General features: G+C 35.4%; 1 protein-coding gene across 1 annotated transcript; it reads right to left on the reverse strand.

Moving 5' to 3' along the window:
• Positions 1-502: 502 nt before the first annotated feature.
• On the reverse strand, positions 503-14,528 carry LOC141391821 (very long chain fatty acid elongase AAEL008004-like). The gene is made up of 4 exons (XM_073964518.1): positions 14,409-14,528; positions 7,205-7,539; positions 7,038-7,143; positions 503-899 (listed from the first exon to the last, which is right to left on the reverse strand). The coding sequence occupies exons 1-4, from the start codon at positions 14,467-14,469 to the stop codon at positions 589-591; spliced, it is 813 nt and encodes a 270-aa protein (XP_073820619.1). The 5' UTR covers positions 14,470-14,528; the 3' UTR covers positions 503-588.
• Between the last annotated feature and the right edge of the window lie 7,905 nt (positions 14,529-22,433).

Consider the following 22,433-nt stretch of genomic DNA (forward strand, 5'->3'; position numbering starts at 1 on the left):
CAACATGTAGTATTTTGCGGCCCTTTCCATCCTGGAAAATTTTCCCAACAGCTAAAAAACCTACAGAAGTATTGTGTTAACTTTTTTTCTTCGGGTACGTGGCTGAGGGTATATCTCTGTCGGCTCAGCTGACTGATACTTTCTTACTTGTTTTGAAATGAAAAAGAAAGAAAAAACGATTCTGTGGCCTCGTGGTGAATGGTAAAAAATTCGGCCCGGTCGAAATTAACGCCGTTCTTGTCTTTTTTGGTTTCTTTACTTTCAATATGATTTCTAGCGAATCCCACGCAAAAATTAACAATCAGTGACGACAACAAATTAGGGTTTTGGTCAGGAAAATCTATTTCTGAACCATTGTGCGACGCGTGTGTCGATATGTTACTAACGGAATCCCATATTAACTATAACCTCCATCATGCAATATGTATCCCCATTTATGTTGTTGCCAGATCACTAAAAAGTAGTTTCCCTAAAAACCCCAACGAAATTTCGGAGACAAAAATAAAGTTAGTGAGATATTTTATTTATTTTCCATTGACAACAAAACGTGGCTTAGAGCCGTCGCCTTCTTACAAAAAGTCTTCAAAATTATGTTTTTATTTTTGCACTACTTTTCCGTATATAAGCACGATAATAAAAATTCGAGAACAATACAATCATAAAATAATTCTGTATAAAGGCTATCCATAGTAGCAATGTATTAACACCGCAATTATGAACTAATAATGGAATTGAATAATGTACGCCCGCTATAAGGAACTGTATCAGCTGGATACTTGTCAGTATTTTTTTCCATGGGGTTAAATCGATTTTCGGTTTGGTGGCAGCAATCAGATAATACGTGTACATAACAACGTGAACAAACGAATTCAATATACCGATAGATGTTGGATGTGAGGCTGAAAAACAGAAGAACACAAAAAAAAAAATAATTATAGAAATCATATAAATAAACAAGCAAGAACGGCATTATGTTCGACCTGGTCGAACTTTTTATACCCACCACACGATTTGTATTTAAGTAAATGGAAAAACTACGTTTCTATCATTTATAAAAGTAATAAGCTCTTCCGCCAGTGGAATCTTCTAACTGGTGAATATTGATTTCTTTTAAACAAGGTTTAATACCAATGCGACATCGATGTTTTCTACCCACTAAGAATGCGAAATACCAAGTTTTATCCACTTCAGTAGAAAAATTCTTTAAACGATTTTACTTCGGACGGTATCGTGTACCAATCCAATCTGAGAACCCGCTATCAAAAACTAAACGCACAATTTTAGCCATTCCGAGTGAATAATGTGGCTAAAATATGCAAAATACCGAAAATCGGGAGGCAGGTTATATGACAGCTTTATCAAAACGTGGACTATATACGGAATTGTACCTATTTCTTTAGGATAAAGGACCTGTTACAAATTTCTGAGGGAACAGTTTTGTATCCCCAAAGAAGACTAAATACCAATTTTCATCCATTTCAGTGTGACAATGAGGCTAAAACTATTAAAATACAGAAAATCGGGAGTTGTCGTTCTCTAGGAGGCTATATCAAAAGGTGAACCTGTGCTGACAAATTTCTGGTAGACAGTTTTGTAGTCCCAAAGAAGACTGAATTTAAAATTTTAGCTATTTTGGTGTGATAATGAGGTTAAAACCTTAAAAATACCAAAAATCGGAAGTTACAATTCTACGGGGGCTATATGAAAACGTGGACCGATATGACAAATTCTCAATACCAAAACATCATTGGAATAATAGAAACTTCTGTACCAAATAAGAAGGATCATTAAATGTTCACGTTTACGTATAGCCTCCATATTAAGGTACCTCCCGATTCTCGGTATGTTAATGATTTAAGCTACAAGTTTCTTCACGAAAAATTTTCAAAATTGGTCAGTGTTTTGGTATAGCCCCATACAAAAGTACCTCCCGATTTTCGACATTTTGAGGGTTTTAGCTACATTTTTTAGCGAACTTACTGTTTCGAAAAATAGTCAACATAGGTCCATGTTTTCGAATAGCTCCCATTTAATGGTCAGGAAGTATTTCGACATATGAGGTTCCCTGCAGTCACAAAACTATTGTATCAAAAATTGTCAACGAAGGTCTATGTTTTGGTATAGCCCCCATATAACGGTAACTCCCGTATTTTTTTGGTATTTTGAGTATTTAAGATACAGTTTTTAACAGAACTAACTGCAATTTTACATTTGAGGTTCCCAGTGGTCACAAAACTTCCTCACTAGAAATTGTCAACACCAAAAATCGTCAACATTTTGAATGCAATGAGAGTACCTATCTAATTTCGGTATTTTTAAACTTTTAGCTAAATTTTTTACCGCAATTTCGGCAAATTGACCTTTGGGGTTCCCAGTAGTGTTTTGATATAGTCACCATATAACGTAACCTCCACTTTTCCGTGTTTGGAGAATTTTAGCTAAAAATTTTACCGAATTACCGCCATAATCCTTAAAATTTCTGCACCAAAAATGTTTAAAATAGGAATTATTGGTGCAGAACTTTTGTGATCACTAGGACCTTCAAATGCAAAAATTATGGAACTTAACGATTATTTACATGTCTCTAATAAAATTAGTACATATTTTCAAAATTCTCATTTGAGAAACAAACGCTCCCTTTTTATACCCTCCACCATAATATGGAGGGTATAATTGAATTTATCATTCTGGAGACCTTATAAAGTGTATATATTCTCGATCAGGGTAAAATTTTAAGCCGATACAAGTAAAAAAAAAGTATCAGTCAGCTTGCCGACAGAGGAGTGAAATATTTTTTCCCAAAAAAAAAAAAAAACAACTAAAAAGACGTTAAGTTCGGCCGGGCCGAACTTTTTATACCCTCCACCATAATAAGACTATTTTATTAAAATGGAATAATTAGGGTCCTTTCAAAATTTTAGGTGGAACAACTTTTCGACAATGGATAGAATCCTACTGCCTCCCACTATTGCTTAAATTACACTGTGAACACAAATGTTGAGGCCGAGATAATTCCTTTTGGAGGTGAAAGCCCTTGGTGTGTGTATATTAAAAACCCCGAAGGACAGATGAGTCGAACTTCCGCGTTATGGCGTGAACTTCCGCGGCATAACGCGGAAGTTCGACTCACCGCGGATCTGTCCTCCGGAGTTCATAATATACTCACCAAGGCCTTTCACCTCCGTTTTGTTGCACAGTGTTATCTAATCTAATCTAAAAAAATGTGTTCAGCTAGGTGAAAGGTACCACCTACGGGGCTATATCAAAGAGTCAACCTATCTTTACATTTTTTGGCGGAAAAGTTTTAAAGCTGCAGGGAACTTCAAGAGTCAAATTGAGGGTAGTTTCATCAAAACAATGTAGATCCTCAAAAATGGACCCACCGAAAATCGAGAGGTACCGATATATGGGGGCTATACCAAAACATGGACCTATGTTGACGATGTTTCGTGGAGATGTTTCATGACCACTAAGAACCTCAAATGTCAAATTACAGCTAGTTCGGTTAAAAATTGTAAATAAAATGCTCAAAATACCGAAAATCGGGAGGTACGGTTATAAGGGGACCATAACAAAACATGGACCTATGTTGACGATGTCTGGAGATGTTTCATGACCACTGAGAACCTCAAATGTCAAATTGCAGATAGTTCGGTTACAAATTGTGGATAAAATTCTCAAAATACCGAAAATCGGGAGGTACCGTTATATGGGGGCTATACGAAAACATGGACCTATATTGACGATGTTTGATGGAGATATTTCATGACCACTGAGAACCTCAAATGGCAAGCTACAGCTAGTTCGGTTAAAAATTGTAGCTAAAATTCTCAAAATACCGAAAATCGGAAGGTACCGTTATATGGGGACTATACCAAAACATGGACCTATGCCCATATCCTTTGGGATATAAGCTTGTTGATCGCTAGGAACCCTAAGTGCCAAATTAAAGCTAACACGGTCTGCAAATGTGGCGAAGAACGTCAAAATACCTCAAATCCGGAGGTACCGTTATATGGGGGCTATACCAAATAGCCCATCGGGTACAAAATTTCAGCACCCTATCTCAATTATTGCGGACGCTAGAGTGATTACAACAGACGGACATGGCTAGATCGTCTTAGAATTTTATCCTGATCAAGAATATATGTACTTTATAGGGTCGCAAATGATTAGTTCGAAGTGTTACAAACGGAATGACAAACTTAATATACCCTCCATACTATGGTGGATGGTATAAAAAACGTATGTATTTATTGGGGTTTCCAAAAATTTGGGCGTATGAACTGACAAAAATATGGATTTTATTAAAGCTCAAAATTTGCGGGGGATATCGATAGATAGGGCTTTTGTAACCTACTTGCCTACGAAAAATATAATATCGCCCTGTTAACGGCCACTAGGAAATCCTTCGGTAAAAGTTTCCAAAGGATCCTCGAACAGACCTTTAATTACACAAAAATGTTGAACATTTGTGTGGGTGGTACCCCAAGGATTGGACCGATAGGGCCCACATTTGAATATAAACTAAGTATGGACAACATATTTAGAGATTAAAAGTTTGGGCCAAATTGCAAATTTGCTGCGTTTATGAGATATCGCGCGTGCTATTGTTGCTAATATTTTGGAACTTTTGTGGGGGAGGTACCGGAATGACTGGACCTATAAGCACCACCTTCGAATTTCATCTAATATTCGAAGAAATATCACGATATCGAAAGTGTGGACGAACGCAGTATTCGGGTCGAGCACTCCAGCCACTACATATGGTGGTATAGGTGTTTTTACATGTTTCGGGCTGTTTTCTCAAGAAGTATGGACTTCCCCCTGAAAAAAACTTTTACTGTCGTAATTGAGGCAGCGAATACAAGTTGCTTCAAGAAAAATCAAATTGATTGGAGAGCAGGTCTTAAAGTGAATTTATCCGAAATTTTGTGTGGGAGGTATCCTATCTATATCTGGTAGATATATTAGGAAGGGCAAAGTATGGACCAAATCGGTCACTCCCTTCAAGAGTTATCGTGCGCACATTTTTTCCGAACTTTTGTGGGGGAGGTACCTGAAGGAATGGACCGATATGGCTTTCTTCGAACTTAAACTAAATTTGAACAAAATATTACGAAGGCCAAATTTTGAAGCGAATCGGCAGGCCCGTTCGAGGATTATCTTCTGCTCCAACCACTACACACGGTGTCATAGGGGTTTTTTGCATCTTTAAGGCTATTTTCTCAGGATGTAAAGAAGTTGTTATAACAAAAATTAAAGCGATTTGAGAGCAGGTCCTAAACTGAACTCTTCCGAAATTTTGTGTGGGAGGTACCCGAAGGAGTGGACCGACTGAGTCCATATTGGAACCGAATCTAAGTCTGGTAGAACTAATCGGTTACTCCCTTCAGGAGTAATCGTGCGCGCAAATTTTCCGAACATTTTTGAACTTTTGTGGGGGAGGTACCAGAAGGAGTGAACCGATATAACCCATCTTCGAACTTAAACTAAGTTTGGACAAAATATTACGAAAGCCAAGTTTTGGCCCTAATCGATTGATCCGTTCGAGAGTTATCGTGCGCTCCAGCCAGACAGACAGACGGACGGACATGGCTAAATCAACTCCAAATTGTCTGAAACACATTTCGTCCAAACATACTTGGGGTCTAAAACCATTATTTCGATGAGGCACATTTTGCCCGTATGAAAGTTTATATACCCTCGTTGGCATAAATGCTGTGGGTATAATAACCATGTCCGTCCGTCCGTCTGTTGAAATCAGGATAAAGCTCGCAATTTTTAATATAGAGATATGTAATTTGATGTAGAAGTTTCTACTACTGTTTGGTATTGCAAATGGGCTTTATCGGCCCACGTTTTTATATAGCCCCCATAGAAAGGTACAACCCGATTTTCGGTATTTTGGAGGTTTTAGCCTCATTCTCCCACCAAAATGCCTGAAATTTGGTACTTAGTCTTCGTTGGGGGCATACACCTTTCCCCCAGAGTTTTGTCGTTATAGGTCAACGCCTTCATATAGTCCCCATAGAACGGTACCTTCCGATTTTCGGTATTTTGAATGTTGTGGCTTTAATATTCCTCCGAAATGGCTAAAATGTGGTATTTAGTCTTCGTTGGGGGTATAAATCTTTGTCAGTACAGATCCAGTCATTAATATAACCCCCATAGAACAGTACCTCCCGATTTTCGGTATTTTGAAGTTTGTGGCCTCAATATTCCAACGCAATGGCTGAAATTTTGTATTTAGTCTTCGTTGGTGGTAAAAAATTTCCCCCAGAAATCTTTCGGTACATGTCCACGTCTTCATATAGACCCCATAGAACGGTACCTACCGATTTTCGGTATTTTGAAGCTTGTGGCCACAACAACTCTTCGAAATGGCTGAAATTTTGTATTTAGTCTACGTTGGAGGTAAAAACCTTTCCGACTGAAATTCGTCGTTTCGATATAGCCCCCCTAGAACGGTATCTCCCGATTTTCGTAATTCTGAAGGCTGTGATAGAATAGAACGGTACCTATCGATTTTTCGTAATTCTGAAGGTTGTCACATTAATATCCCACCGAAACACTGAAATTTGTTATTTAGTCTTCCATAGGGTTATAAAATATTCCAGAAGCGAATAATCAGTATAGGTCCATCAGTATAGATCCCCCATAGAAGCGTACCTCTTGATTTTCGGTATTTTGAATGTTTTACCCACATTATCTCACCGAAATATCGGTAATTTGGTATTTAGTCTTTTTTGAGTCTAACAATTTTCTGCCAGAAATTTGTAGGTATATATCGACGTTTTGATATAGCCCTCATAAAACCGTACCTCCCGAATTTCAGTATTTTGAAGGCTAGCCACAATGTTTTGCCGAAATTGCCGAAAATTTGTATTTAGTCTTCTTCGTAAACCAAAGGAAACTAATTGTTCTATTTGACTTCAATACAACTCGTGGTGGAGGGTATAACAAGTTCAGCCTGGCTGAACTTATCGCCGTTCTTACTTGTTATTATTTACACACACACTACTACAAATACTTACCAAACGTATGCGACATATACACATAAGTGCCTAATATCATGATCGAGTGATGATAAATATGTAAGAATGTCAATTGGTTATATTTCTTACGCAAAACGAAAAATACCTGCAAGGGTTAAAGTTTTTTTATGAAAATTTCAATTTCAAACTATTTTCATAATATTTACCGTATCAAAGAAATCCAAATATTTTGATGTATAATACAATACTGTTGGACGAACTAGCTTCATTGTTTCTGGTCTTCTATCGTGTGGATTGTATGGTTCACATTTTAAGCTATAATCGGATCGCATAATGGTGTAGCGGACAAATTCGTAAAATATAAAAGCGTTTAAAAAGATTTGTACAATGTTGTACAATTGCATAAACATATCGACTTTAAATGGTTTTCTATTTTTCATGAATTTTTTTCCAACTACCAATATTAACCATAAATATAATAGTATTGAGGCAAGCATTAGCCATGGACTGCCCAGTATTGGATTTGTTGTTATGCGTTCATCTAAAAAACAAACAAAAAATATAAAATAAATATGTATTAGTTATTAAGTAAATAATAATTTATTGTAAAATTTATGCATGTAAAATTTTAGCCATATCGGTAGTAAAGTCGGCTAAAACCTTAGATAAAATTTGGTAGCCTTAGCGAGGAGCTATAAATACCAAATTCTCACCATTTCGGTGGATACCCTAGGGGAGCAGTATGTCGCGAGTTCATATTAACTGTGTCCAAGAACAGAATAAGTTATCGTAGATGCATCAATTTTGGTACACGTACTTTTTATTGACTTTCAATCTCCAAGACAAAAAACTGGGATGGTCGGTCCACGTTTTTATATAGCCCCCATAGAACCGTACCTCTCGATTTTTAGTATTTTGTAATTTTTAGTCACAATGACCAACCGAAATGACTGAAATTTGGTGTTTAGTCTTTTGCAGAGATTCCAACAGAGAATTATGGGTGCAGGTCCACGTTTTGATATAGCCCCCGTAGAACGGTACCTCCCGATTTTCGTTATTTTGACGCTTTTAGCCTCGTTATTACACCGAAATTGCTGAAAATTGGTAGTTAGTCTTCATTGGAGGTTTATAGCTTATCAATTGGTCTTCGTTGGTGGTATAATACTTTCACCTTGAAATTTTTCGGTATAGGCGGTACCTCCCGATTTTCTCTATTTTGAAGGTTTCAGCCTCATTGTCACACCAAAATGGCTGAAAATTGGTATTTAGTCTTCATTGGGGGTTTACAGCTTTTCACTTGAAATCTCCCCATTTTCGGTATTTTGAAGGTTATGGCCTCAATATCCACCCGAAATGACTGAAATTTGGTGTTCAGTCTTCATATTTTTGTGAACTTATTGATTACATCAAACTCTTGTCTTTAAATATGAGAATTTTCCTTTAAAACGTTATTTGACCAATTAATGGTCAAAAAGGCAAATTTTTTTTAAAAAAAATTGAATTCTGATTTTCGCTGCTCACCATTTTTTTTAAATTGATATTTTTAAAAATCTCTCTTTCAAAAGCAACTCTCTGTTAAAAAAGGCGGTAACCCCTGAGTGAGGTGGTCACTGAAAAAGAGAAATAAAATGTTCGTCTGCAAACCTCTGCAGCTGGAACCCTTATACATTTGAAGTACTCGCTCTTCACAACTCAAAGAGCAAATAATAACGATATACACTTTTATACAATTTGTTCCCCACTCCACTAATTTTAAAATTTGGTTCACAAAATCGGTGTACTAAGTACCACAGCTGGGTAGCTGTAAACACCATATGATTACTATTCACTTCCAAACAAAATTAAATCCAAGTTTATTACATCCAAAGCTACTGTAAAAATTTATTTTGGAACGCTAAATTACTTTAAATATTAAATTATTGGAGCATAATAAAAGTTATTCATTTTAGTAAAATAAGGACAAAAATACATATTTCCAACGATTATCGGATTTGAACCTTCACATGGAAAGAAACTAATTGACAAATCAATACCAAAATTCAAATTCCTTCAAATTGAAATGTTTACTATCAATTCTCATCAATAAATTTGTATTCCGATGTACTTGATTTTGCCCCTTTTTGGCCACGGTCGTGACACTGTGGGGTGCGTACTGTCAAATAGCCAGCCTACGCAATCGTTTTAGTTCGATATAACGGAACCTCCCGATTTTACGTATTTTGAAGACTTTAAATAAAATTGTTAACCAAACGAGCTGTAATTCGACATTTAAAGTTCCCGATTTTCGTTTTTTTTAGGATTTTAGCTGACATTTTTAACAGAAAAAGGTTTAATTTGACATTTGTGTGTTCACAAAATGTGCAAATTATCCATGTAAGCCACCATATACCGGTACATCCCGATTATCGGTATGTTGTGGGTTTTAGCTATATTTTTTGACTGAACTACCCGTTCTGTGCTATTTGAGGTTCCCTGCAGTCACGAAATTTCTCCTCCAAAAATTTAAAACATAGATCCATGGTTTGGTATAGGCCCCACGGTACTTCCCGAATATCGGCATTTCGAGCATTATAGCTACAATTTTTAAAAGTTTTTAAGACCTCTACTCATAAGAAGCATGGCATTCTTCCTGAAGTTATATCTGGTAAAAAACTAAAGACCAAGTTCGGCCAAATAAAAATATTTCAGAATCACATTTGAATTAGGTCGAACTTGGTCTTTAGTCATTTACCAGATATGACTTAAGCAAGAATGCCATGTTCTTATGTGTCGAGGCCTTTAGTTCTTACTACATTTTCTTCACAAAAAAAAGAAGAAGAAAGAAGAAGAAAGAAGAAAGAAAGAAGAACAAAAAGGCTATAGTCCAAATCGGTTTATCAGTTCGAGAGTTATTGTGCTCTCCAGCTACTACATATGGTGCCATTGTGGTTTTTACAACTTTCGGGCTGGTTTCCCAAGAAGTATGGACTTTCCACTGAAAAAACTTTTACCGTCGTAATTCAGCAATTATCTGTGGGAGGTACCCGAAGGCATGGACCGATTGAGACCATATTGGAACCTCATCTAAGTTTTGGTATAAAATTTTTAACCAAATCGGTTCATCCGTTCGAGAGCTATCGTGCGCACCAGCCAGCCAGACGGACGGCTGAACTTAATCGACTCCAAATAAATAAATATAAACATTTTAAGACAAACGCGAAACAAATCGGTTGTAAATTGGTCGAGCTTTAGTTTAACGTACGAACGTCATTTCAGTTTTATATAACACTGTGCAACATTTTTAAGGTGATCTTGTGCAAACAATCCGAACTGTGGATTTTTTGAAAGTACAGACCCAAACGACAAGAAACCCTAGTTGGGTTTTGCTGTGTCAGATCCAGCTCGGATTTTATAGCCCCATCTAAACATGGTTAAATATTGAGTTTTTAAAGAAATTCTGGGCTATATCTCTGAAACCAATGCGAATCTTCTTCTGGCCTCTGAAGCAAATTTGTAGATAAGGACAAGAATAAAATATTTGGAGAAATAATGAACTCGAAAAACTACATTTATTGCCTCAAATTTCAAAATATATGCAAAAATTCCACAATTTTTATACATTTCGCACCGTATCTCCAAAACCGTTAATTTTTTCTGAATATTTTCAGTTAGAAAAATATTCCCTGGAATGTAATACACAACTCTTCAGAACATGTCATTGTTGTAAAATGCCTCTATCCCGTTGTTTTCAGTACATTTTTCAACGACGATTTAATAAATATGTCAATAATGTGGTGAAATCCGAAATGCGAGAATAAACTGTTGGTGTGAACTGTGTTTGAAATACGTGTTGTAATAGATATGATGCAAAATACCGCTGAAACACCATGAAGTAAGCATTTTAGAGTTTCAGAATGTTCTAAAGAATTTTTGAGAACTTTATTTAGAAGATTTTTGCAAAAGGTTACTTGGTTCAACTCCCAATAGTTTAGCCGATACTGACCAGAATTTCAGCAATTATGTAAAATTTTCTATATTTTATAGATTTTGATGCTCTAGATGGAGTTTTTCTTATGTGGTTTTTTCAAAAGATAAGTTCTACTAGTTTAGGGCTACAATATTACTAAAGACAGAATGTCCAATTTCTAAATATGTACTTTCAAAAAATGTGTACCAGAAGTTGTTTGCATTTTCAGTGTTGCATAGTGTAATTATATGAAAAACAATAAATGGTGGAGATTATGAGTGTAACGTTGGTATATGGAGGTGGCTTAGGAAATATGTACGTACCAGAAATATACGAAAAGTACTAAATCCTTCTAAATTTGGTATTTGGTGAGCGGAAAGCGCTGTAATTCTAAAATTTGGTATGAGAGTCACTGCTGGTGTGTGAAGTTTACGTACGGATTAGGTGTGGGTTTATTAAATGTACGAATCTTGGAAATGTACGAAAATTACTAAATTATGCAGAATTTGGTCTAATTTGTTGTGGTGATGAGCTAGAATTTTAAAATATTAGGAAGAGGTTTTGGTAGTTCGTACTTATGTATATGAAAATTATTAAGTAGTGCCAAAATTGTTTCTGGGGGGACAGATAGAGCTGGTATTTAGCTGGAATTATATAATTCAAATTATACTTTTAGTGTACTAAAATTGTAATAAACAATAAGTGTACTAAAAGAACTAAATAGTACTAAACATTGAAACACGAATATTAAATGAACTGGTAAACGCTTTGAAATTTGTTTTGAGGATTACTGCTGGGATTAGATCAAAATGGTTATGAAAATTCCAACTTAAAGTATATGAAATGCACGACATATTTCTATATGCCAATAATACCAACGGTATAGGTGAACAAGTAAGGCTACAACTGTAAAATTTTAGATAAGGGCCCAGTTTGAATAATTGTATTAAATATTGTACCAAAAACAATTGACACAACATTTAAAACAATTTTTCAAACCCAGGACGCGAAGGCGTTTTCTGTGTTTCTTACTGAAATCAAATAGTCAACATTTTTCTTTTTCTGAACGTTTTAGTTAAGTTTGGAACGTAGGCTAAAGTGAAAGAGTACTTACATAAAATTAAATATCAATTAACAACAATTAACAAAACATGTTCATACTTCACCCTTTCCATATCAAATATGTTTCATTTGTTTTTTATTCCCTTTCCGCGTAGCGGGCAATTTGCTTGTAACATAATAATCTGCTAAGAATCGACGCACAGTGTGTCCCAATTCAATATTTTGCGCCAAAAATTCCCAAAAACTTTACATGAAGGGGTAGAAAACATGCTAGCTAAGAGAGAAAAACAAAAATTTAATTGGTTGTACCGTTATAATTGAAGTAACGGTACCTATAACATGACCTTATTTTCGTTAAAACAAATACAAAAAAATCTCAAGGAAATTCGTCGATTTTGTGTGGACTATATTATTACGAGTTATTGGAATTTTTAATGGTTCTTTTTGCTATCCGATAGTACAAAACCTGACGTACTAAACTGTGCTTAGAAGTAAATGTATTTGCGTTCCCGTTCTGTAGAGTACCCTGTTTTGTGTTAAACATTTTTTTACGTGTATATTTTTAATTAGTTCTTTTTTAATAGGATATAACTAAAAAGTTCCACGGGGTTCCACTGTTGTAATGACACTCAAATATAGAGCAGTTCTCGAACTATCAATTTCTCAATAGAGTAATTGCGACCAAGTGCGACGCCGGGAAATAGGCCCCCTATAACGGTACCACCCGATATTATGTATTTTCAGGAATTTACCTACAATAATCAACCGATCTAGCTTAAAATTGAAATATAACGTTTTATACGAGTAAACTATCTCCTTCCCAAAAATTTTATATATAGGTCCACGTTTTCATGTAGCTCCCATATAACGGTACTGCCCGATTTTAGGTATTTTAGAGTTTTTTACTACATTTTCGGAACGAAGTCGCTACAATTTTGCATTTAGAGTTCCTAGTGGTCAAAAAACTTGCAAACAAAAAATTGTTGGCATAGGTCCACTTCTTTATAGAACTTTCATATAACGGTATCCCCGATTTTAGGTATTTTGGTGGTCAAATGTACATTTTCCGACCGAATTATATATTGTTTAATATTGACAAATATAATTTGCTAATATTTAACAAAATAAACACCGTATGGAATTAATAACGAGATTTCGAGTTATTTTGGGATGTCTGCTGCCTGGTAAATCAATACATTCAGACAAACGAACACTTATTCCATCGACTTTTGGTATCATCTAACCCGTTTATTTGTAGTTTAAGAAAGAACTCAAAAACTAAAGAACATAATTTAAACAGTCAAATAGCGTAAAAATGGCTAAGTAAGTATTCATCCATGAATTTGTTTCGTTCTATTTTTGTTATAGTATAATTAATTGAATTATTTTATGTTGCTAAAACACAAGTCTGTATTTGAGAATATAACGTTTTATGTTTCTATATCTCCAAAACGTATTTTAAATAACCCTAAGAAATTACTAATTCTTATTTAAATGTATCTATATTACACAAACTTTAAAATTTCGAAAAACCTTTTTTTTTCAATAAAATTCTATAGAAGACGTTGACCGAATAGCTTGTAGCTGCATGGAATAAAGGATCTATGTCTAATAAACATCTCCTCCAAATTACATTGCTCTATCTTTATCCCTTTAGAAAATATAGATTTTTGACACAAAACACCCATTTTGGACACCCTGTGCGACGTTAAATGGCCAACAATCTTAAATTAGAAGAATACTTCAAAGATTTTTTAAGAAACAATCTTTAACTCACAATTATACGACTTTTATGACGATTTTCAGCCAAAAACTGTTTGCATATTTTTTGTATATTTTTTTTTTTTGTATATTTTTGCATATTTTTTGCATGTTTTTGATATGACCCAATATTCAAAAAATTAACCCTTAAAACGTCTGGATCCAAAATTTGAGTACAATTAGATAAGAAATAAAAAACATGCACAAATCCGATGTCTATTTATGATCCTCCGCCACGGTATTAATTGTGTTAACGATTTTCCAAATACAAACTTTTGTATCCACATTTCGAAGCGAATATGTGACAAACAACAACCAAATACAAAAAATCGTGAGGTACCGTTACATTGGGGCTATATTAAATAGTGCTTATATACCGACAATTTTCTGTAGAAATTGTTTACCCCTACAACAAAACGTGGAAATTATGGACCTATTGTCATGAAATTGTATATGGAGCTGAGGTTTCTGTATAAACAGACACTTGTAGTTGTTGGTGATAATCGTAAAATATCTAGATGGCGAAATGTTTTATCAAAAAACAGGATTAATTTTGATATTGTAATTAAATTTTGATGTTACAACAAAGGTGACGCTTGTAATTCAATATAATCATCACAAATATTTTAGATCACTCTTACCTATTTTTAAGTTTTTCGCACCAGATACAATTTCTTCAAATAAAAGCCTTAGCAAGAGCATTTTTATTTTTCGATATTTCACGGTTCAGAAGGTATCTATGACACAGCACTGGCAACGTTGGAAAAGGTAATGACCAAACGTGACTAGAATTGATGTAAGGCTACCTAAGGTTGTTCATTATAATATTTATTTCTATATACATAGTAGTACAATTTTGCTAACTTAGCATACAACCAAATGCTTTAAAAAGTTCAAAATGTTAATGTTATTCTGAGTCGGTTAGCCATGTCCGTCTGCCCGTCTGAGCTAGGGAGCAATATCAATTCAAGTTGGAAGATGACCTATATCAGCCAATGATTTGGTATGGTCACCATATAACAATTTCTGAACACACTATCTGTATCTGTGAACAGATGACCATGCTCGTCACTCAAGGAGTGTGAGCTGCCGCGAAGTCATCAGACCCGTTCCCTTGTCAGATATTTCATTTTGAAGAATGAATTTCCCAATCAATCTTGGCATTAATATCTTCGTGATCACAACACCTCTCCATACAAAATAGTCAATGTAGCTACATATAACGGTACCTCCCGACTTTTCGGTACACATACATGTTATTTGACATTCGAGGTTCTCAGTGGTCACAAAACCTATCCTCCAAAAATCGTCAACGTGGGTCTATTTTTTTGGTGTAGGCCGCATATAACTGTACACGGAGGAAAAAGTATGCCTCTTTAACATACATATGTCCCAAATATATTTTGCATTAGACATATGCAAATATAGCAATATGTTTGGGTGCAAACAAATATTTGTTTAGATGAAATATAAATACAAACTCAAAATAAATGGTTGTGGTTTTTCTTTTACTGAAATGCATAGAAATACCAAACACAAAAAACAACAACAAATGCGTAGGTACATAAAAAATTCAAAATACAAGAAATACTGGCACACTTTTATAAAGAAAAACAAATTAAAACTACTAATTACACTGTACAACATATTTACGGTATTCTTGTGCAAACAATTTGAGCTGAGGATTTTTTGAAAAAACAGACCCAAACGACAAAAACCCTAGTTGGGATTTGTTGTGGCAGATCCAGCTTGGATTTTATGGCCCCATCTAAACATGGTGAAATATTGACTTTTTAATGCAATTCTGGGCTATATCTTTGAAACCTATGTGAATCTTCATCTGACCTCTGAAGCAAATTTGTAGAAAAGGGCAAGAACAAAATATTTGCAGAAACAATGAACTCGAAAAACTACATTTATTGCCTCAAATTTTATAAAATATCGAAAATTTCCATAATTTGTATCCATTTTGCACCATATCTCCAAAACCGTTAATTATTCCCTACACCATTATGTGGAAAGGGTATTATAAGTTTGTTTTGGTAAAAATTCATGTAACACCGCGAAATATTCGTCGGAGGCCCCCAATGTGGTATACCAATCTTCATATCTCGACGAGATAAAGCGATTTTGAGATGTGTGTCCGTCCGTCCGTCTGTCCGTTATAAATTGTAATCAAACTCCAGGCCGCAATTTTGGACCGACCGTCACGAGATTTTGTATGGAGGTGGGGCACAGACCAGAATAGATCCCTATTTTTATTGGTGATGATCGTGAAATATTTAGCGGGTGAAATGGACCAAAATTAAAATATTTATACAATTTTGTAGCGGCTCTGTTGGTCGCAATAATAGTCCGATCAACGCCAAATTTTACATATGGTAAGAGTATATGACAAAGAAGAAGCTTGCAATTTGATATGGCGATCAGATGATATTTAGAGGGTTGAATGTACCACAACTTCTGTGTGAAAATTGTGAAAAATTTTAATATACGGCTTATTCTTTATTCCTGTAAGAGACATTCCGGGCAAGTAAGCTATACTTGAAAGAGGAACGCTTGACCTTTCTATTGATGTTAATATACCCTGTTATTTGTTTGTAGTGTAATCGCGAAATTTTGCACGAGGTAAGAGTTTAGGTAGAAGAAGATGCCTACAATTTTGGATGATGATCTGATATTATTTAGCGGGTGAAATGGACCATGACTTTTGTGTGAAAAATAAAAATATATATTTTTGTGATATATTTTATATCCTGGAGGGCATATACCGGCAAAGTAGCCTACATATGGAAAAAATTACTGACTTTTCCCCCTTATGCAAACTGCATTAACATACCTGCTAAATAACGGGCCTACTGCCTAATATATAATGGGTTTTGTGTAGAGAACCACATTTTCCCATTCCAAGTTTTTGCATTATTGTAAATTACATGTAGCCCTAGTATTTTAACTGTCCAATTGGATTCTTATACATACATTGCAACCCACCTTTTTTCAAAACGATTGCCCAGCCAGCCAATATCGAATTTTCAACGATGGCAAAATACCCTTCAGTATTGTTGCCGACATTTGCTGAATATTTCAGCCATTTAAAACTTCTCTACAAGTGGTGTCTTAGGACAAGCCGTTCGGACTCGGAGATAAACTGTGGGTCCCATATCATTGAGCTAATATGAATCGGGGTACACTCACTCAATGATATAAGAGAAGTCTCCCTTGTCCCTTCTGTGATGTTTGTGAAACAATTATTATATTATTATTTCAGGTTGGTGTAATACGGTGCCAAAATCCGCAAAGTTATTTCTTGCAATAAGTTCATTTGTTCCACAAAGAAATTTTGATTTGTGGAAAGCTAATTACCAGGGGTAGTGGTGTAGGGTATCGCATGGTCGGCCCCGTTCGACTATAGCCTTGACTTACTTGTTTTCCAATGGTTAGTTATTTGAAAACAGTTAGGCCACTGCATGTAGAATTATATGTTGAAATATTTAATCAACTCCACATGTTCAAGGTAAAAAAGGAATAGGAAAAATAAAACCATCAAACTGTTGTCATTGTTTAAGGCGATGAACTTTATTGAAAACCAAACTTAATTAAATATTTAAATAATTGGAAAATCTAATGCAATTGAAATAATCGTCATAACCCGACTTAGGTTTTTATGCAAAGAAAATTTCACCACGCCCACGTTTACACCCACTTTTTCGAATGTTCAATTTTAATATTTTCTACAAAAACTACTGAACCGATTTTCCTGAAATTGCCAGGCTACAAAATTAGTCGAATTCCGGAAGGGGCGGGGTACTTCCCCTATGCCCTATTTCTTTAAAAATGATATATAAATAAAAATCATGTGGGTTCGTATCGTCGGCTTTCCTTTTTCAAAAAGCATCTTGGTCAGTAAGCCCGTCTCTAACGTGAAATTAAATAAAAATTTATAAAAATGACCTTCGCCTAATAGGCTAAATTTTCAAATAAAAATAAAAAATCAGCTTGAGCCTGGCTGGGGTTCGAACCCACGTCCTTGAAAAACACATGGAATAAAGTGTTGTCACGGCGTGTTAGTGTTCAGAACCAAACTCATAACTTTCAAAGGCTACGCTAAGCGTTTCTCATGAAGGCCATTCAAAGATTTGAAAAAATGCAACTTTCTAAAAAATAATTTGCATTTGAAAGAGGAAAAAGTTAGGTGATAGCGAAGCCGCCCCATAATCGATTTGTCTGAGGGGCCTTCCTAAACCAAAGGCGAAACATGTCATGGCACACAGTGGTGGTTGTAAGGGTTCGTATCGATGGATTTCCTTTTTCAAAAAGCATCTTGGTCAGTAAGCTTGTCTTTAACGAGAAATTAATTAAAAATCACGACATTTGCAAAATTTCACATTTACAAAAATTACGAATGTTGAGGTTGGGTACCTTTCCCACGCCTTTCTTTAAAACGCTATATGTATGTATAATCCAAACTTATGATTTGGAGCCAAAATAAATATATTATATCTAGAAAACTGATTACCATTCCCACTCTTTTCAATACATATTTTCCAAAACCACTGAACATAATTTCATGAATTTTTTTACAAATGTTCAAGAATGTCGCGTGGCCCAAAATGCTTTATATTTGTAGACGAATTTCGGAGGCCTATTGTTTTCTAATCGCTATATTTGCTAAACGTATGAGTGCATCGGCTTGCAAATTGCGATGGTCGGGGGCGCGATTAAGAATAACGATATATTTACAAATTTCCTTAAATGGTGAGGTTCAACGGTCCATCAGACATGAAAAACTAAAACATATAAGTCTCAATAAGCTGGAGAATTAGACTTAATTTTTTTGATCTTTTAGCCTTATTGTAAAGACATGGGACGTGGACCATAATAAATCCTAAGCAGCATCAATGGGCACAAAATTCGAAAAAAGTCCATAACAGAGAACAAGTAAAAAACCATTAAGTTCGGCCGGGCCGAACTTTTCATACCCTCCACCATAAAATATTCATTCCTGTACCCAACTTTAAGTGAGTACGTTAAAATATCAGATAATGTGCATAAAATGCTTCATTCGGGAGGCCCTTTTTTATGGTGCCTATATCTAACTGTTGACAATTTTTGGTGGGCTAGAAATTGGGAGGTACTGTTATATAGGGGTTATAATAAAACATGGGCCTATGTTGACAGTTTTTGATGGGAGCCTTTAATGTCAAATAACTCCTAATTCGGTTAAAAAATTTAGCTAGAATCCTCAAAATATCGAAAATCGGTACATAACGTGGGAACTTCAAATGTCATTAACAGCTAGTTCGGAAGTATCTGGGCTATACGAAAATATGAACTTAAATGAACAATTTTTGTTGCAGAATTTTTGTTGACTTTTAAATTTAAAATTACAGAAAGTTCGTCCAAAAAATAAAGCTAAGGTACGGAAAATCGGGAGGTTTGTTTTGGGGCTATACAAAAACATGGACCTACGTTCGGTTCAACATTTTAAGTAAAATCCTCAAAGTACCGAAAATAGGGAAGTATTGTTATATTGGGGCTATGTTGAAAATTGTTGATGCAGATGTGTGGGGACCACTACAACCTTCAAATGTCAAATTACAGTTAGTTCTGTTAAAAATTGTAGCTAAAATTGCCAAATTACTGAAAATTGGGAGGTACCGTTACATGGGAGCTATATCCGAACATGGACCTATGTTGACAATTTTTGATGGAGAGGTGTTGTGACCACTAAGAACTTCAAATGTCAAATTAATGCTTGTTCGGTTTAATATTGTAGCTAAAATCATAAAATTACTGAAAATCGGGAGGTACCGTTATATGGGGGCTTTCTTGACAATTTTTGGTGGAGAGGTGTGGTGACCACTAACAATTTCAAATGTCAAATGTTCAAATTACAGATAATTCGGTTAAAACTTGTTGGTAAAATTCTCAAAATACCTGAAATCGGGCGGTAACGTTATATATGGGGGCTATTCCAAAACATGGACCTATGTCCACTAGTTATATAAGTTTATTGACATTTAAGAACCCTAAATGTCAATTGATAGCTAAATCGGTCTGAAAATGTAGATAAAAACGTCAAAATGCCGTAAATCGGGGGTACCGTTATATGGGGGCTATACCAAAAGTTGGACCTAGGTCCACAACTTTTGTTATTTAAGTTTAGTTACACTTAAGAACCCTAAATGTAAAATTATAGCTATATCGGTCTGAAAATGTAGCTAAAAACGTCAAAATACCGCAAATTGGTGGGGGGGGGGTCCGTTATATGGGGGCTATACCAAAACGTGGACCTATGTCCACAAGTTTTGTCACATATGTTTATTGACATTTAAGAACTTCAAATGTCAAATTATAGCTAAATCGGTCTGAAAATGTAGCTAAACCCGTCAAAATACCGTAAATCGGGGGGTACCGTTATATGGGGGCTATACCAATACGTGGACCTATGTCCACCACTTTTGTTATATAAGTTTATTGACTTTTAAGAACCCTAAATGTCAAATTATAGCTAAATCGGTCTGAAAATGTAGCTAAACCCGTCAAAATACCGTAAATCGGGGGAACCGTTATATGGGGGCTATACCAAAACGTGGACCTATGTCCACAACTTTTGTTATATAATTTTATTGATACTTAAGAACCCTAAATTTCAAATTATAGCTAAATCGGTCTAAAAATGTAGCTAAAAACGTAAAAATACCGCAAATCGGGGGGTACCGTTATATGGGGGCTATACCAAAACGTGGACCTATGTCCACAAGTTTTGTCACATATGTTTATTGACATTTAAGAACTTCAAATGTCAAATTATAAATCGGTCTGAAAATGTAGCTAAACCCGTCAAAATACCGTAAATGCGGGGGTACCGTTATATGGGGGCTATACCAATACGTGGACCTATGTCCACCACTTTTGTTATATAAGTTTATTGACTTTTAAGAACCCTAAATGTCAAATTATAGCTAAATCGGTCTGAAAATGTAGCTAAACCCGTCAAAATACCGTAAATCGGGGGGTACCGTTATATGGGGGCTATACCAATACGTGGACCTATGTCCACAACTTTTGTTATATAAGTTTATTGACTTTTAAGAACCCCAAATGTCAAATTATAGCTACATCGGTTTGAAAATGTAGCTAAAACGTCAAAATACCGTATATCGGGGGGTACCGTTATATGGGGGCTATACCAAAACGTGGACCTATGTCCACAACTTTTGTTATATAATTTTATTGATACTTAAGAACACTAAATTTCAAATTATAGCTAAATCGGTCTAAAAATGTAGCTAAAAATACCGCAAATCGGGGGGTACCGTTATATGGGGGCTATACCAAAACGTGGACCTATGTCCACAAGTTTTGCTATATATGTTTGTTGACACTTAAGAACCCTAAATGTCAAATTATAGCCAAATCGGTTTGAAAATGTAGCTAAAAACGTCAAAATACCGTAAATCGGGGGGTACCGTTATATGGGGGCTATACCAAAACGTGGACCGATATAGCCCATCATCGAACTTGACCTGCCTGCAAACAAAAGACGCATTTTCCCAAAATTTCAGCGTCCTATCTCTATTTTTGTGGATGCTAGAGTGATTACCACAGACGGACGGACGGACGGACGGACGGACGTGCTCAGATCGACTTAGAATTTTACCCTGATCAAGAATATATATACTTTATAGGGTCGCAAATGAGTATTTCAATGCGTTACAAACGGAAAAACAAACTTAATATACCCTCCATACTATGGTGGAGGGTATAAAAAAGGTTAGATACAAAATCTGTTGATAAATTTAAAATCCTCCTCGGTTTGACAATGGACCGAAGAAGTGAAGTAGAAAATATCTATTTTTGAATTGTCAAGCATAAAGTCCATAAAAAGTTGCCATTAAAACTCATTACGACGGGTCAGCAACGCGGACCCCGGTCTGCTTGCAATATAATAAAAAATGCACAAACGTGTAACGCTTTTACACAATGTGGTATGCAAAACATTTAGTGAGAAATGAGGAAAACTATTAACTTGAGCATACCAAATTGCAATCAATACAGCACTGCTGCAAACATTTGCCATTGAAATGCTTAATTCAATTTTTATACATTTCTGAACAATTGCAAAATCTTAAAATAGATTCTTGTCCTTTGATTACACTGTACAACAAAATTGAACTTTTTTTAAAATTACAAGCACAGATTATGAAAGAGGACCGAAAACAAGAAGACACGTGTACCGGCGTTTTACGTCGGGAATAGAGATGGGCGCGTGCCTAAAAAATTAGGCACGAACATGCACGAACACGGACTAAAATTTGTATGCACATTCACGCACAAACACGGCGTTTTTCGAGAAGGCACGAACACGCACACTCACGCACGAAATTACAAAAAAGGAGAAATGTGCTAGGTGCTTTTAAAAAACATTCATATGTACTTCTAATTTTTCTATTTTTATTTAAAAACATTATTTTGTCCAAGTTAGAACTCAAAAGTCTAGTACGCCTTTCGTTGAGAATATTTCCAGATGTGGAAAAAAATCTCTCGCTGGTTGCTGAGCTGACGAGTATAGCCAAAAAATTCCTGGCTATTTGTTTTTAATATTTTAGGCTAGCAAACGCCCGCTACGTCGTATGCGGAAAGGGAACAAAATATATATAAAC

The sequence above is a fragment of the Musca autumnalis genome, unplaced genomic scaffold (assembly GCF_047663935.1).
Source record: "Musca autumnalis isolate F117 unplaced genomic scaffold, ASM4766393v1 scaffold_125, whole genome shotgun sequence".
NCBI classification, from domain to species: Eukaryota; Metazoa; Arthropoda; class Insecta; order Diptera; family Muscidae; genus Musca; species Musca autumnalis.